The sequence below is a fragment of the Nomascus leucogenys genome, chromosome 13 (genome assembly GCF_006542625.1).
Source record: "Nomascus leucogenys isolate Asia chromosome 13, Asia_NLE_v1, whole genome shotgun sequence".
Classification (NCBI taxonomy): domain Eukaryota; kingdom Metazoa; phylum Chordata; class Mammalia; order Primates; family Hylobatidae; genus Nomascus; species Nomascus leucogenys.
This window is the reverse complement of record NC_044393.1, coordinates 82,192,549-82,209,304: the sequence shown is the minus strand read 5'-3', so window position 1 is coordinate 82,209,304 and position 16,756 is coordinate 82,192,549. Positions and strand designations below refer to the sequence as shown.

Below are 16,756 nucleotides of genomic sequence, written 5' to 3'. Positions count from 1 at the left end.
GAATATAAACAATAAAAAGTAAAATACAAATGAGAAAGTGGGACTAAAGAGATGCAGAGCTAAACACCACCAAATAAATGTAAAAGACAATGAAGCAGATCATATGGGCAAGCAAAGTTAATAGGAAGTGAGCCCCCAAACCAAATCTGAGCTTCCTAGCAGCCCAGGCAAAAGGAGACACATCACATGATATAATTCTCATTCTCAAAATTATGGACTCCAGTTCCTCTAAGGAAGCAAATTTTGGACTAGTCCTAAATTCTAAAAGAAATCTTTCACTTAAAAAACACGGAAGACCTAATATAGTAAAAGATGTCCTCAACAATCTTCTGAAAACAAAGTCACAAATCTTACATGGCCATTTCTTATAAGTTCCTTCAAGAACATAACATTAAAACTCAATTCTGGCCTAGAGATTTTGAAAGATCTGAATATAGCCCAGGTACAAAGTTTTCCAACAATTCATTTTAATTTAAGGCTAGAATTTCAGGAACTTACAGGACTAAATAGATCAAATTATGTTTTATTAATTTTAATATAAGCCAGAAAAGCATGCAGTAAGATTGACAAACAATTGTGAAAAATTAACAGCTTAACCAGGGCTCTTGCCTGAGCCTCAAGACTACCTGTAGGTGATGAGAGATTGTCACTCTAGAAGCAGTTTAGGATATTTTTTCAAAATAATAAGAATGCCCAGGGTACCACCTGTTATGAACTGAACTGTGTCCCTCCCAAATTCAAATGTTGAATCTCTGACTCTCGATGTTATTGTATTTGGATACACAGCCTACAAAGAAGGTAATAAAGGTTAAGTGAGGTTATAAGGGTGGGCCTTAATCCAAAAGGACTGATGTCCTTAGAAGAAAGGAAAAGGAAGGAGAAGCCCTCTCCACACATTTACACAGCAAAGGCCATGTGACAGCAGAGCAAGGGAGCCATTTACAAGCAGAGTGACAGGCTTCTCTAGAAACTAGCCCTGGTGGGTTGATCTTGAACTTGTAGCCTCCAGAATGGTGAGAAAATACATTTCTATTGGTTTAGCCACCTAGTCTTTGGTGTTTTGTTATGGCAACCCAAGCAGACTAATACACCACACTTTAAAACACAGGCAGTGTTATTTTGGTTGGTTAATTTTTCAAGATAGATGTTATCAGTCACTCTCCTTAGTCAGAAGCAACACAGATTCTTGGCAAATCCCCAAGAATTAGCTGCCTAATACAGCCCCAGATAACTAAACTAATTAACCGGCTATATGAAATATTTAATGTAATACACCTGAATTTTGGCGACACCTGCAGAATAGTTAGCATTAAGTCATGCTTTCTGAAAACAGTTAATGGGCTTAATTGTCTACTAAAGACATTCCTTGTTGGCATCCAGTGACCTCTCCTCCAGGAATAATAAAGATTAACAAAACAATTAATGGAAATCCCTTCAAGCAACTCAGAAAAACTAATTACAAGTAGAGCTTCACATATCCTAAAATCACTTATCAGGAAGCAACAGCTCTACAGAGCACAATCTACAATAAGAATCAAATCTCAGTGACCCCTCTTAAAAGTACTCAAAATGGGCCTCTAAGTGGATAAACTATGTCACCGAATCCCTGCCTTTTCTACTCATCGAGCACCTGAACCACCCAATCAGTGCTACCTTCTCTCTTGTTGGGACAATTCCAATGAAATTTCTCTCTTTTTTTTTTAGACAGAGTCTAGCTCTGTCGCTCAGGCTGGAGTGCAGTGGCGCGACCTTGGCCCCACTGAAATTTCTTGAACTGCATAATGTAAAGAGTACTAGATAGAGAAGGAGTCATCCTGATTTAGTTACAAAATATTCTAACACATTATCATAAAGCAAAAACTAAGCATAAACTCTCAACAAATGCTGAAGAGTTCACTAGCTTCAGAACCTCACTCCAAGATGGAAAAAAAGGTAATTATTAGCTTACTGATCTTTACAGAACATAATATTCCTGTTGCTACTGATCCCAACGCAAGAAAAAGAGTCTAGAGCTGATGTGATTCTTTACAACACAAATCCTGTTTTCTTTCCCAAACTGCTTTTAACCAGAAGACATCAGGTTAAGTTATTATATCTATTCAGCCCTAATTTCACAGTGTGACAGTCAGGTTCTCTTTGCCTTTAAAATACTAAAGGGCCAATCTAAGAAATGGCTGACAGCACCATATACCTATTATGTCATCACAGAAACAAAAGCCTGTCCTAAGTATGAATAGAGTGAAAGTACAAACTGAAGAGGAAAAGAGATAGTTAAGAATATAAACACTAAAGAAACAAGTTAAGAAATAAGTCTTCCAAGCCTATTATTCTAAGCAGAACATTTTGTATATGACGAATAGTCTATAAATGCTCCCAGTGAATTGTAAAAATAAGAGACCCTCATCATAATTCTGAGTAACTCAGAATTATGAGTTTAATGTGTAAAAAATTACACATTAAAGAAATGTTCAAGATGTGTATCACTATATCATCACGTAAGATATGGCTTCACTCAAAGCATAACCAAATCTACATTACACTTTTAAATCGGATTTTATTATATTCAATTATACATCGTGATTGCTTATTTCTTAATTATGTCTTATTAGAGCACGCAAAATACAAGATAATCCCATCCCAACTGATAGCAATTCACAATGACAAGTCCCTCTGAAAAAGTTTTCTGATGCATAAAAACAACATCCCCTAACAGTACAAAGAGATGTATTTAATATCAAGTGACAGTAAACAATTTTTGATTTAAAGTCAATTGAAAATTCATTGGTGTCTTGCTTCAGACAGCACTTAGGGCCAATTACTACACCCAACACATACAGGTTTTCAATATTTCACTTAAGTCAGTTATAGAACACTTCTGGGGACCAAAAGCTATAAATCTCTTAGGCAACAAAGGTCATTATCTAATATTAAGTAAAATCACCCCACTAAGGCATAAAACTAAGCCCAAGGTTGACAAAGTCAACTTAAAATCTACCCCCTACTCTTACTTCACCAAACTCTACCTCTTTTTCTACTTCGATTGCAGCCCCACATCCTTCTTCAAGCATTGTCCACAGTGATCTTGTTTTCTGGTGAGTTCCTCAGAAACAATGTTTTACAAAAAATTAAGAGGTGTTATGTGGTCAAATTTCGGAAATTCTGGGTTACACAAATTGAAGCAGATTTCTTAAATGCAGAAATCAGGGACACTTTAATATGTTATTGTTAAAGTGTCTAGGGGAGAGGGAAGAGGACATAAATATATAGCACTTCTGTAATATACTAATCTATTAAAACATCAATCAATCAACCTTGTTTCCCACCATCTTCCCTCCCCCCAACATATACATATGTAAACACACACACACACATATAAATTTTTATGAAATTTTCAACCATGTACAAAAATTAAAAGATCTGTCAAATAGGCCAGGCATGGTGGCTCATGTAATCCCAGCACTTTGGGAGTCCGAAGCAGGCAGATCACTTGAGGACAGGAGTTCAAGACCAGCCTGGCCAATATAGTGAAACTCCATCTCTACTAAAAAAAAAAAAATTTTTTTAAAAAAAGATCTGTCAGATCAACCCAACTTCAACAATTATCAACACATTCCAGTCTTCTTCATGGACAACCCCAGTTACTCTAACCCTCCTCTCACTATTTTGAAGCAAATCCTGGACATGATATCATTTTTGTTGGTATATATTTCAGCATATACACTGCTTAAGAATAATGCTTTTGGCTGGGTGCCTTGGCTCACACTTGTAATCCTAGCACTTTTGGAGGCCAAGGCAGGCAGATTGCTTGAGGCCAGGAGTGTGAGACCAGCCTGGCCAACATAGTGAAACTCCCTCTCTACAAAAAATACTAAAACTAGCTGGGCATGGTAGCACACACCTGTAGTCCCAGCTACTCAGGAGGCTGAGGCACAAGAATTGCTTGAGCTTGGGAGGCAGAGGATGAAGTGAGCTGAGATCACACCACTGCACTCCAGTTTGGGTGACAGAGTGAGACCCTGTCTCAAAAAAAAAAAAAAAAAACAGAATGCTTTTTTAAAAAACATATCTATATGATGTTTATCTCAGAAAAAAAAAATTTAACAATTGCAATTGGCTTCTTGTATCTCTTTTAATTAATGCAAAATATTTGTACATATTTATGGCACACCTGTGATTTTGTAATATTCACAGACTATGTAATGATCAAATCAGGTGTATTAGTCTGTTCTCAAAATGCCAGTGAAGACATACCTGAGACTAGGTAATTTATAAAGGGAAGAGGTTTAACTGACTCACAGTTCAGCATGGCTGAGGAGGCCTCACAATCATGGCAGAAGGCGAATGAGGAGCAAAGTCACATCTTACATGGCAGCAGGCAAGAGAGAGCTTGCGCAGGGGAACTCTCATTTATAAAACCATCAGATCTCATCAGACTTATTCACTATCATGAGAACAGCACAGAAAAGACCCACCCCCATGATTGAATTATCTCCCACCAGGTCCCTCCCATGACACATGGGAATTAGGGGAGCTACAATTCAAGATGAGATTTGGGTGGGGACACAGCCAAACCATCAGGGTATTCAGGATATCCATCATCACTAGCATTTATCATTTCTATGTGTTGAGAACATTTCAAGCCTGGGGTTTCTTGTTCTAGAAGCTACCTAAACTTTATTGTGCTTTCAAATCACCTGGGAATCTTGTTTAAATGCAGATTCAGCTCAGGTAAGTCAGGTAGGACCTGAGATTCTGTATTTCTAACAAGCTCTCAAGTGATATTTTTAGTATAATTCTCCCATAATATTCAGCAAAATGAATAGGTTTTAAATGGAAAAACACTTTTTAATTACATTCTACTTTATTTTGACAAAGACTTTATACTTTTAAAAGAATAAACAAAAGTCAGAAAAGGGTCTCCTAAGAATCTTGAAATATTTTATTTTCTTACCAACAGCGTCAAACGTAATACAAGAATTTTCCCTTATTACTTCCTGTTAAACTGTACACACCTGTTTTTCAAAGCTAAACCCCTAGCACATAAAAAAAACTGGCCACTATAAAGACCAAGGTCATAATTTATATCATGGCTTACTATGCTGCCCCAACAGGACTCCTGAGCTCAAGCAATCCTCCCACTTCAGCCTCTAGAGTAGCTGGGACTACAGGCACATATCACTGCACCCAGCTGCCATCGCTTTAAACAGCATATTTGAATATCTTATTCTTCCTCTCTGAGAAGATACAATCCAAAATAGTACCTTTAGAGATATTTTTTTTAAATAGGAAGTACTGATGGACTTCTACTTCAGGCCCAGAAGAAATAATAGGGACTAACAAAGTAATGAACAAATAAACAAAACGGGTTTCAAAACACTGCATATTAAGGTGGTTAGAATCTACAGGGCAGTAATGGAGATGGGAAAGAGCTGCACAGGGAAGTCTGCAGCTCTGTAGACAGTCATCAGCTGGGTATTGATCAGCACACGTGTGACAGGTAACTACCCAAGGCCAGGAAAATAACAACCTGAAAGGATTAGAGGAAATAATGATCTGAACTCACACAGGGCTAGAAATAGTGCCCAGCCCACCAGGCCAGAGTGAAAAAATTTCATAATTCTTAGGGTACTGAGTGGAATAATCAAAAGAATTTTGTCACAGTAGTGAGACAAACTTAGCCCTAGACTAAATGTTGCTCTGCTCCTAACTAGCAAAACATAAAACAAGGCCTGAAAAGACCAAATTGTTTCCAAGTAACTTAACCACATCTCAGAACAAAGCTCAAGAATAGTGGAATACAAAAATATCAAAAACCAACAACCATCAAGATAAAACTGACAATGTCTAGCATCAGCTCAAAAACCACAAGGTGCCCAGGTGTGGTAGCTCACAGGCTGAGGCCTTTGGATTGCTTGAGGCCAGGAATTCAAGATCAGCCTGAGCAACATAGCAAAACCTAAAAAAAAAAATACAAAGATTAGCCAGGCACAGAGGCACACACCTACAGTCTCAGCTACTTGGGAGGCTGAGGTGGGAGGATCACTTGAGCTTGGGAAGCAGAGGTTGCAGTAAGCAGAGATCGCACTACTGCACTCCAACCTGGGCAAGAGCTAGACTCTGTCTCAAAAAGGAAAAAAAAAAAAACCACAAGGCAGGTAAAAGAAGAGGGAAAAACATTAATCAATGGAAACCCAGAAATGACACAGATGATAAAATTGGTAGGCAAGCACATTGAACTGTTATAATACCCATATTCCATTTGTTCACAAAGCTACAGGAAAAGTTAAACATGTAAGCATAGACATGAAAAAGACCCAAATCAAACTTCCAGATAAAGAAGATAAGCTTCTGTATCTTAGATTGAAAAGTATAATCTAAGCTAAAAATAATATTAGATGGGATTAACAAGAGATTAGGAATAGCAAAAAAGACCAGTGAACTAGCATAGCAATACAAACTATATAAAACAAAACACCAGGAGAAAAAAAAAGTGCATTTTTCAATGAACATTAACATTCCATGAACTGTAGCACAACTTGAAGTGGCCTAAAATAGAAATCTGACCAAAGACATATAAACCTAGACACTAAAATCTATACACACACACACAGTTGCTGAGATAAACTGAAGAAGAATTCAAAATGGAGATATATACCCCCCATCCATGGATCAGAAGACTCAATATTAAAATGTCAATTCCATATATTAATCCCTATCAAAATCCCAGCAGGTTTTATTGTAGAAACTGACTAGCTTATTCTAAAATTTGTAAGAAAATGCAAACAACCTAGAAGCCCCAAAACTACTTTGAAAAAGTAGAATAAAGTTAAAGGGGCCGGGCACCGTGCCTCACGCCTGTAATCCCTGCACTTTGGGAGGCCGAGGCAGGTGGCTCACTTGAGGTCAGGAGTTCAAGACCAGCCTGACGAACATTGCGAAACCCCGTCTCTACCAAAAATACAAAAATTAGCCGGGCGTGGTGGCGCATGCCTATAATCCCAGATACTCAGGAGGCTGAGGCAGGAGATTCATCTGAACCTGGGAGTCAGAGGTTGCAGTGAGCCGAGATCATGCCATTGCACTCCAGCCTGGGCAACAGAGCAAGACACTGTCTCAAAAAAAAAAAAAAAAAAAGTTAAAGGACTTACACTATGTCTTCAGAACTTAAAAAAGAAGTAATCAAGACAGTGCAGTATTGTTATCAATATAAACATGAATGGAACAGACTAGAAAGTCAAGAAATAAACCCACACATATAAAGTAAATTGGTTTTTGACAAAGTTGCAAAAGAAAGCAAATAAAGAAAGGATAGTCTTTCTAACAAGTGGTGTTGGAAATGGATATCCTTACACACACAAAAAAAAAAGTACTGGAAAAAAATGATAGAGAAGGATCATTCTAGGATGCTGGAAGTGTTCTGTATCTCTAGCTGGACAGTGGTTACAAAGGTAAAAAATTCATCAAGCCATATACAAGATTTGTGCACTCTAGCATATACATGTATACCTCAAAAAGGAGGACAAGCCGGGAGCAGTGGCTCACGCATGTAATCTCAGCACTTTGGGAGGCCGAGGTGGGTAGATCACGAGGTTAGGAGTTCAAGACCAGCCTGGCTAAGATGGGGAAACCCCGTCTCTACTAAAAATACAAAAAAATTAGCCAGGCGTGGTGGCACGCGTCTGTAATCCTAGGTACTCCAGAGACTGAGGCAGAGAATTGCTTAAACTTGGAGGGGCAGAGGTTGCAGTGAGCCGAGATCGCACCACTGCACTTCAGCCTGGGCGACAGAACTAGACTCCGTCCCCAAAAAAAATAAAAAATAAAAATAAATAAAGAAATTAAAAAAGAGAACAAATAAAATTAGTATATAGAGTAAGATCCCATATTTAATAAAAAATTATTTCTGGCCGTCAACATTTCATATACACACATTCATTCACACAGAAAAGGGAGGGGTCTGGAATTAGGTTCATCTAATATCAATGATAATAACTTATAGAGGATAAAATCTGAAATAATTTTTCTTACTTTCATCTTTCCGTTTTTCTGCATTTTCGTTGTTTGAATTATTTATCATGAGAGTACTATTTTTAAAACAATAGTGTGATTTTTTTTTCTTAAACTGGAAGCAAAAGTATTAACAGTGGATAATGCTGGTGAGGAAAATACAAGTGGGCCGGGCATGGTGGCTCACGCCTGTAATCCCAACACTTTGGGAGGCCGAGGCGGGCCAATCACCTGAGGTCAGGAGTTTGAGACCAGCCTGGCCAACATGGTGAAACCCTGACTCTACCAAAAATACAAAAATTAGCCAGGAGTGGTGGCACGTGCCTGTAATCCCAGCTACTCGGGAGGCTGAGGCAGGAGAATCGCTTGAACCCAGGAGGTGGAGGTTGCAGTGAGCTGAGATGGCGCCACTGCACTCCAGCCTGGGTGACAAAGCGAGACTCTGCCTCAAAAAAAAAAAAAAAAAAGAAAAGAAACTATGGGTGATTTTTTCTTCCCTATTGTTCTGTATATGTTTAATTCCTCCACTTAACAAACTTATGTAACTATGAAGACTGTATAGCAGTATTTTTAAAAATGTATATACACGGACAAGATCCATACGAAAACCTGAAAAACAGGTAATATTTTGGGAAATGAGATTGCTGGACAATGTTCCTATGACTCTAGTCTTTACAAATTTGTACAATATACAATATTGTTGTCCTGTTTATAAAGGACAACAAGGAAAAAGGACAACAAGGATTATCTCAACAGAGTATGGGCCCCTTGATTTGCTTGTTTGCAGTCTTTTCAGTCTTTTAATCTAATAAATGTTTTATACTTTATGTGTGTTTATATTTTACATGTTTTACATACACACATAACCATACATACATTTAAATCTAGCTTCTTTAGCTGACTCTCAAATTACCAAATAATTAATATCTTAATTCAGCTGTACAAGATATCCTGGTTACAAAAACAACATCCTGACAAATGGAATCACTCTAGTCAACACATCAAGGTTGTTTCAGGTGGAAAATTAACATTATAGCCTGGTTGCTAGCTGGCAAATGTATTAAAATCAAAAGAATCTTCTTAACAAAAGAGGATACAGATCCTAGAAAGGAGGAAATGAACGTCTGAGTGCCTACTGTGTGCCAAACTGTGCTAGGCACTTTTATATACTCTCATCTCATGTGATGTTCCAAAAAAACACAGATCGTATTAGCCCATTTTCCAAACGAGGAAACTAAGACACGGTGGTTTTAAGTAACTGGTCCAAGGTTACACAGGTAATACAGCAAGTTTCAACTACAACAAACCACCACAGAACTTCTCACCACAGGCTGTGACCACATCTATGTACAAGTAATGGCTTGAAAAAACCTGACCATATCACCCACCATTAATACTACAGGCCTCAAAGCCTTCAGGAAATCCCAGTGTCAACAATTACACAAGGTACACTAAGACATGGGTCCACGACACTAATTCTGAGCCAGAGTATGGGAATTGTGTTGCCCCTTACATTCATATATGCTGCCAGACATCCCAGGACCTCCTGAAAGCACTGTTTCTGCGTATTCTAGTAGTAATTTTCAAAGAACACAGCATCAGTAGGGCCAAGATGTCCCAGGGTACAAACAGAGCTAGAAACCAAAAAACCATTATGTGATGGGCTCAGATGAAGAGAAGAGATGGTGATGGAAAGAACATTAACACCTAACCCAACTTCCACGACTCGGCTCAGAACAGAGTGACTACTTTCCTTTCCTGCCACAAACTGTGTCACGAACCTCAAAGCTGTTTGTTCAAAGCCCTGGTCAAAGCCTGGACCCCTTCAACAAAGTTTACTTTGAATTAAACACAGCGCTGACCAAAACACTCTCCAAGGAGGAAGGGAATTTAACAGGTGTCTACAAAAAAGGATTTTCTAAGTTTTTGAAATTTCAACTTCTGTGAAGACATAAAAGTTGATGAAAACGTGAGCCTTCCACTGCCTTCAAACCTCCTTGACATCTGTAACCAGAGTGTGTCTTCAAAAGTCTGCTCCAAGGTTTCAATAAGGTCTCCTGAAGTCACAACCAAAGTTTGTCTTCCCAATTAAACTGGCTATTACAGGCCAAGTTTTAAAGACAGACAACATTTAATTGGAAAGCAAATCACCTAAGTGGCAGACACATTTCCCAATTAAAAATCTGACAAGAACTCACAGAAATAAAATATCTCCAAAATGCCATCTTTCTTATTTCCCATCTAGAGAGGCTGCCTCCTCTGACTTCCCACCAAACAAAAGGTTGGCAAGGGAAATCAACAGAAAAGTAGAAAAATTGTATGTGTGTATGCACGTGTGTGTGTGTGTGTGTGTGTGTGTATAAAACATCCAAATCTTACATCAGCAGGTCAACAGAAAAGTAGGTGTGTGTCTGTGTGTGTGTAAAACTGTCCACATCGTACACTACACATGAGCAGGTAATCAAGATTCTGTCCCCCCAATTAGTTCCATTTTTAAAGGGCCTGTGGCAAGACTTAAAACCAAAAGCTGCAGTTGGCTGTAGCCTCCGACAAACTGAATCCCAATCACTATATGTCCCCTCACCAAAGCCCCACCTCACAAGCCTGAAGGCCTCTTCTGTAAAGCCCTGGAAGTCCACCCTTTGAAACATCTGACTGCCCTGAAATATTTTTATTTGATAATTTTTTAATAATTAAGCATTTTTATTTGAGTCTCAAAACACTTAAAAATCATATAATACTTGCATTACAATTACACTATACTTCATCTTTATTTTTGGCTTTTAAATGCTTTAAAGTTAAATACTTTATACTAGCAAAACAGAGTCACTATTTAACTATTTAGTATAAGGGCTGGAAATAGCGATGAGATTTGGATATTCCCCATGTCTACACCTACTCTGTCCTTAAGTCAAACCCTTATCCACCTGTAGTTTTTTGAATACAATATTAAAAATTACTTTAACAATAAATGCTACCCCAACCATTAGGAAAAGCATTGAAAAAATACAAAATGTTATGATACATAATGTAGTACAGAAATGACATTTTTACACACGTGAGCAAGAGAATTAAAGGAGCATTTTTAACATTCAGTATTCAAAAAAGAATACTACTCAGTGATACAAAAAGATATTTTTAAAAAAGATATTTTTAAAAAACCTAAACTGATCAAACTTTTCAAAAGACAGTAGACTCTCTAACTGTTGGTAATTTATTTTGTGACAAAATAAGTCCATGGAAACATGAAAGGAGCTAGCAGGTACCCGGTACATGTTAGGAATGCTCAGACCTTATAAACACGAGCCTAACATGGGTTTTCCTCTTTGTGGCTTATTGCCAAAGCAACCAGGAAAGCTATAGTCTTTGGGAGAGAATTTGAAAAAAACGTTCAAGATAGGAGGAGATAATCAAAATTTTATATGAGGAATTAAGAATAATGAATGCAGGCCGGGTGCAGTGGCTCATGCCTGTAATCCCAGCACTTTGGGAGGCCGAGGCAGGCCAATCACCTGAGGTCTGGAGATAAAAACCATCCTGACCAACAAAGTGAAACCCTGTCTCTACTAAAAATACAAAACATTAGCCGGGTATGGCGGCGCATGCCTGTAGTCCCAGCTACTCAGGAGGCTGAGGCAGGAGAATGGCGTGAACCTGGGAGGCGGAGCTTGCAGTGAGCCGAGATTGTGCCACTGCATTCCAGCCTGGGCGACAGAGCGAGACTCCAAGACTACGTCTCAAAAAAAAAAAAAAAAAAAGGGAAAATGAATACAATGTTGCAAGAAGGGAAACACAAAGGACATAAATTGAACAGAAATACAAGAAGCAACTTCCAAGTGACAACACAATTTACTAACAAGAAATATACATTCCTGGTTCTCTTACCTGCAGGACTCTTCCCGCCATTCCCCATTCCAAACACCCTCTCATTCACTACCACTGTCTATAAAATTTAAACCACTGGGTATGTTCAAAAGCATATTAGGAAGGAAATAACAGGAAGTTATAGGTACCAACATCCTCCCTCCAACACCAAAATCTCCCTGTGACTCAAAGAAATGTTGAAATACAAACATCAACACCATTCGGTCTTAAGGTCATATATAACAGTGCATCCCAAGCCTTACTAAACTTGCCCAGGATACTAGGTCTAGACATTCCCTTACACCATGCTTGTAAAAAATATGTAACAAAAGTGCTATTCAGTGATCTGAGGTGGTCAAGGATAAAGTAGAAAAATGAGGGCTGGGCACGGTGGTTCATGCCTGTAATCCCAGCACTTTGGGAGGCCAAGGCAGGCGGATCACAAGGTCAAGAGATCAAGACCATCCCGGCCAATATGGTGAAACCCTGTATCTACCAAAAATACAAAAATTAGATGGGTGTGGTGGCGCGCGCCTATAATCCCAGCTATGCGGGAAGCTGAAGCAGAAGAATCGCTTGAACCCGGGAGGCGGAGGTTGCAGTGAGCTGAGATTGCGCCACTGCACTCCAGCCTGGGGACAGAGCAAGACTCTGTCTCAAAAAAAAAAAAGAAAGAAAGAAAAGAAAAGCAATATAATGCACAACAGAGATCAAAGTAAAAAATGCCTAGGTCTAAATCACAGTGATAAAGTGAAGGTCATATATTAATAAAGTGGCATAAGAGATGGATGGATAACCACAAACTCTTAGCCATCAAGCAGTAGGGGGTTCCTCCTGAAGAACATTAAGGAATGGTCAAGCAAAGGCAATGTATGTTCTGAATTAGCATTAGTAAAAAAAGCTTTAGGTTGGCTTTCATGCTGTTTTCAAAAATATGACATTTAGAGTAAATTCAACTGGCCCTGAAGAAAACACAAATAGCATAAAAGAAATGGGAACAGCCTGGAGAATCAAAAGTACACAGATGAGATGACGCATTTCACTTTCATTAGAAACAGCCACTCCTCCTGGATTTCCATAACATTTCATGTCTCTCTCGTAGTCTCATGTCATCATTTTTACTGACATGTTTTATCCCCCAGGTAAACTATACTCTCCTCAAGGGTAACACTGTGCCTGCTTCATCTTTGCAAAACTCAGGGCTTTTACTCATTCAGTCAACAAATATTATTAAACATGTAATATGTGCCAGACGCCATACTATCAACTGGCACTAAATACCTATTGTTTAAATAAATGTTGACTATAAGGTAGAAAAAAACAAACAAGTTCAAAAAAGGATCCAAATAATATCCTCGTATTCTAATTCCACAGCAAATTCATATGGGAAACAACAAACACTCTTACTGGAATTTTAGTATCATGAGATACATCTACACCACCTGCGTATTGTCACAGCGAGAATGTTGGCCTATAGATTCACAATAGGACAGCACTTCCTCTGTATGGCCTACCAAGTATATTAAGCATTTCCACACAGATATTTTTTTTTTCTTAAGCCCAAAGGAAAATTAATGATTTAATAGGCCATAATCTTAACGCCTCCTAAATAAGACCCATAAGATGTGTCTTTGTCAGTGAGTGGTAAGCTGTTCTAATGGTTGGATATATTCATTCATTGAAGTGCTTAGTACCTACCAGATAATGTTGGGCCCTGGGTTTTGAAAAGATGATCAACACATTCCAGGAGCCTTGCAAGAACTCAAACAAAAGTTTAGCATAGGTGGGGAAAAATAGAGTGTTTGTTTATGAAAAATAAATGAGTTGAAATTCAAATGCCAACAACGTAAAAAACGTGCCATAATAAATTTTATTTAGATTGGTTTTAGTCAGTTCCTGTATCATATCCAAGGTTCCTGAAAGGGTTCCCCCATCCTCAATATATTTCACTTTTTTTAAAAAAGCTCCTAAAAGATCCACCAATCCCACTCCACCCCTACCCTAATCTTCTGGGAGGTGCAGAGGGGCAGTGTATGGAGGTTAATTTCAAATTGGTTTGGTTCTGTTTTTTAAGGAATGGACCAGAATGGGGAGGCAGAGCAAAAAATTGAAAACCGATGTGTGCCTTCAAACCCAGTCCTCCTACCAGCTCACTGCAGATTCTTGTATTTGTGGCTGTGGCCACGCACAGGTGGTTGAAAGTATCCAGAGTGTGAAAACACAAATCTGCAACTCGTGACAGGAGTCTCCGGACTCCAAGGCCTTACACCCCAAAGTCCAGGAAACAAGACGCCTTTCTCAGTGAGTGCTGCTACAGGCAAACAATAAATAAGCATTTTAGGAATCAATAAACACACCTTTACACCTGGTTTTCTCTACCAAACCCAAATAGCGTGCTTTGGGGTCCCGGGACTGTAATAGAAGGTGCTGCCCCTAAAGAAAAGACTGAGGCGGGCTCCTCTCTCTATAGCTAACCACAGAAAAAAAAGGTGGGGGAGAATTGCTGGGGCCCTGGGGAGGGGTTAGAGCCCTGGGGAGGGGCTGCGGGAGGCAAGGAGGAAAGGGAAGGGAGAGCAGGGTGGGACCCAGCTAACCCTTCTCCCTTCCAAAGCGGAGGTCGAGCCGCTGCCCCCAGTCCCCAGACCCTGCCTCCTGCCTCCCTCACCTGATCACAGAGATGAGCAGCCCCGAGGGGTCTTTGCTTTTGCTGACTGTGCTTCTGTATTTCCCACCAGCTGCTTCTGCCGCCATCTTGGACGCGGGGAGAGCCGCTAGGCTCCAAGGAAGCCAAGGGTGCGTAAATTCTGTACTTGACCCCACTGGAGTCTCCACCAATGGGTGAAGAGAATTCCAGAGGCGCGGAAGTGGAAAATCCAATCACTGAAGTGAGGAGGCGGGACTAAGGGAGCAAGTTTTGAGGCCACGACGCGCGTGTTCGCTCTAAGCACTCTGGGAGTAGTAGTTTTCCTTCTCCGTCTCCTGGGCGCGCAGGAAAGCTAAACCAGCTGCAACTTCATAAGTCTTGTAATGAGTGTCTTCATTTATCTTTATTGTGACTTCGAGCTTTTTTCGGCTTCCTTGCTTTTAGAATTTTGTCAGGCTTTAAATCAAATTTATCTGATGTTGCCAAAATGTGTTAGGGTTTGTATTTAAATGAAAGAGGGGTTCTCTGCCGGATGTCTATGTGCTAAGTTTTTGCCTTAAGCGCAAGTGATTTTTTTAAAAATCCAATAAAATACGAAAATGAATATAAGCAGAAATGCTTTTCTTTAGTATTCTGTAAAACTAATGTTTCTACATTAGGTTTATGTGGAGTTCAATTTTTCCCAATGTTCCTATATTTCCAGATAGTCCTAAAACCACACACGCAGGAATAAACAAATGAGTATTGATGAAGAAAAGACAGTATAAGCGAAAAACAAACAGACCACACTGCAGGTTCCTTTTTTTTCAAGCTAAATGAAATACTTAGTAGTAATGCACATTTGTGTTAATACTTTTACCAGTAAGTTTTTAGTATTTCCTGCATTTGGTTCCATTGGTTTAGTCATTAATTCATAAAACCAAATGAACAAAACAAAACAAACGAGACCAGAGTGTGCATGGAAAGTGGTTAGACTGAGGAACAAGAATAATAATAATTCAAAACTAAGGAAGGAGGTGGCCTGCTCAGTAGCAATAACGATTGAAGAACTTAAAGGAATAGAAAGCAAACTAACTCAGAGGTCATGGAGTTGTGGAACAGCAAGCTCAGAACACATCGACTACTTTTATTAAATAGACATGGAGCTGGTAGAAGTTCACATTTTTAAAAATTAGTTGAAGATAACACACACACACACACACACACGAGATATGATATGATAACTTAAAAGTATTCACAACCTTTGGCCCAGTAATTCCAGTTCTAGGGACTTTGTTTCTAAAGAAATAGAGTATTGACATTTTTGAAATAACACAGAAGTATTAAATAAATTATGTAACATTCAAATGAGGAAATAACATATGTTTCTGGAAATCATAATTTTAATGGCTTTTAAAGAAAATAAGATTTTTGGGCCAAGTGCGATGGCTCACACCTGTAATCCCAACACTTTGAGAGGCGGAGCCGGGCAGACCACTTGAGGCCAGGAGTTTAAGACAAGCCCGGCCAACATGGTGAAACTCCATCTCTACTAAAAATGCAAAAGTTAGCCGGACCGTGGTGGTGCGTGCCTGTAATCCCAGCTGCTTGGGAGGCTGAGGCATGAGAATTGCTTGAACCTAGAAGGCGGAGGTTGCCGTGAGCCAAGATCGTTCCACTCCACACTGCACACCAGCCTGGGCAACAGAGGGAAACTCTGTTTCAAAAAAAAAAAAAAGATTTTTATGGTATAAGTACAAAAAGTGGGCTATAAAATTAAATAATTCATAGAGAAAGGGAGAGGCAGTTGGGCCTAGTGGTTAAGAATGCAGGACAGGCCGGGCACCGGGTGGCTCATGCTTGTAATCCCAGGACTTTGGGAGGCCGAGGCGGGCAGATCACGAGGTCAGGAGATCAAGACCATCCTGGCTAACACGGTGAAACCCCATATCTACTAAAAAAATACAAAAAATTAGCCGGGCGTGGTGGCGGGCGCCTATAGTCCCAGCTACTCGGGAGCCTGAGGCAGGAGAATGGCGTGAACCTGGGAGGCGGAGCTTGCAGTGAGCCGAGATGGCGCCACTGCACTCCAGTCTGGGCGACAGAGCAGAGCGAGACTCTGTCTCAAAAAAAAAAAAAAAAGAATGCAGGACATAGGATAAAAAGTGTGATCATCTCCACTGTTGCAGAAAAAAGCTTTGTCAAAATCCAAAACACTCTCACAATAAAAACACTCAGAAAACTAGGGATAAAAGGGAACTT

The 16,756-nt window shown here is 39.4% G+C and overlaps 1 protein-coding gene across 2 annotated transcripts in view; it reads right to left on the bottom strand.

Moving 5' to 3' along the window:
* The window catches only part of EXOC4 (exocyst complex component 4), an 821,125-nt gene extending 806,452 nt beyond the window's left edge, over nt 1–14,673 (bottom strand). The window contains exon 1 of one of the 2 annotated variants that reach the window (XM_003261356.1): nt 14,537–14,673. In XM_003261356.1, the coding sequence (XP_003261404.1) occupies nt 14,537–14,622 (86 nt within the window). In that variant the 5' untranslated portion in view covers nt 14,623–14,673. The remainder of the gene's footprint in view (nt 1–14,536) is intronic. The other variant, XM_030825691.1, reaches the window with a different exon arrangement.
* Between the last annotated feature and the right edge of the window lie 2,083 nt (nt 14,674–16,756).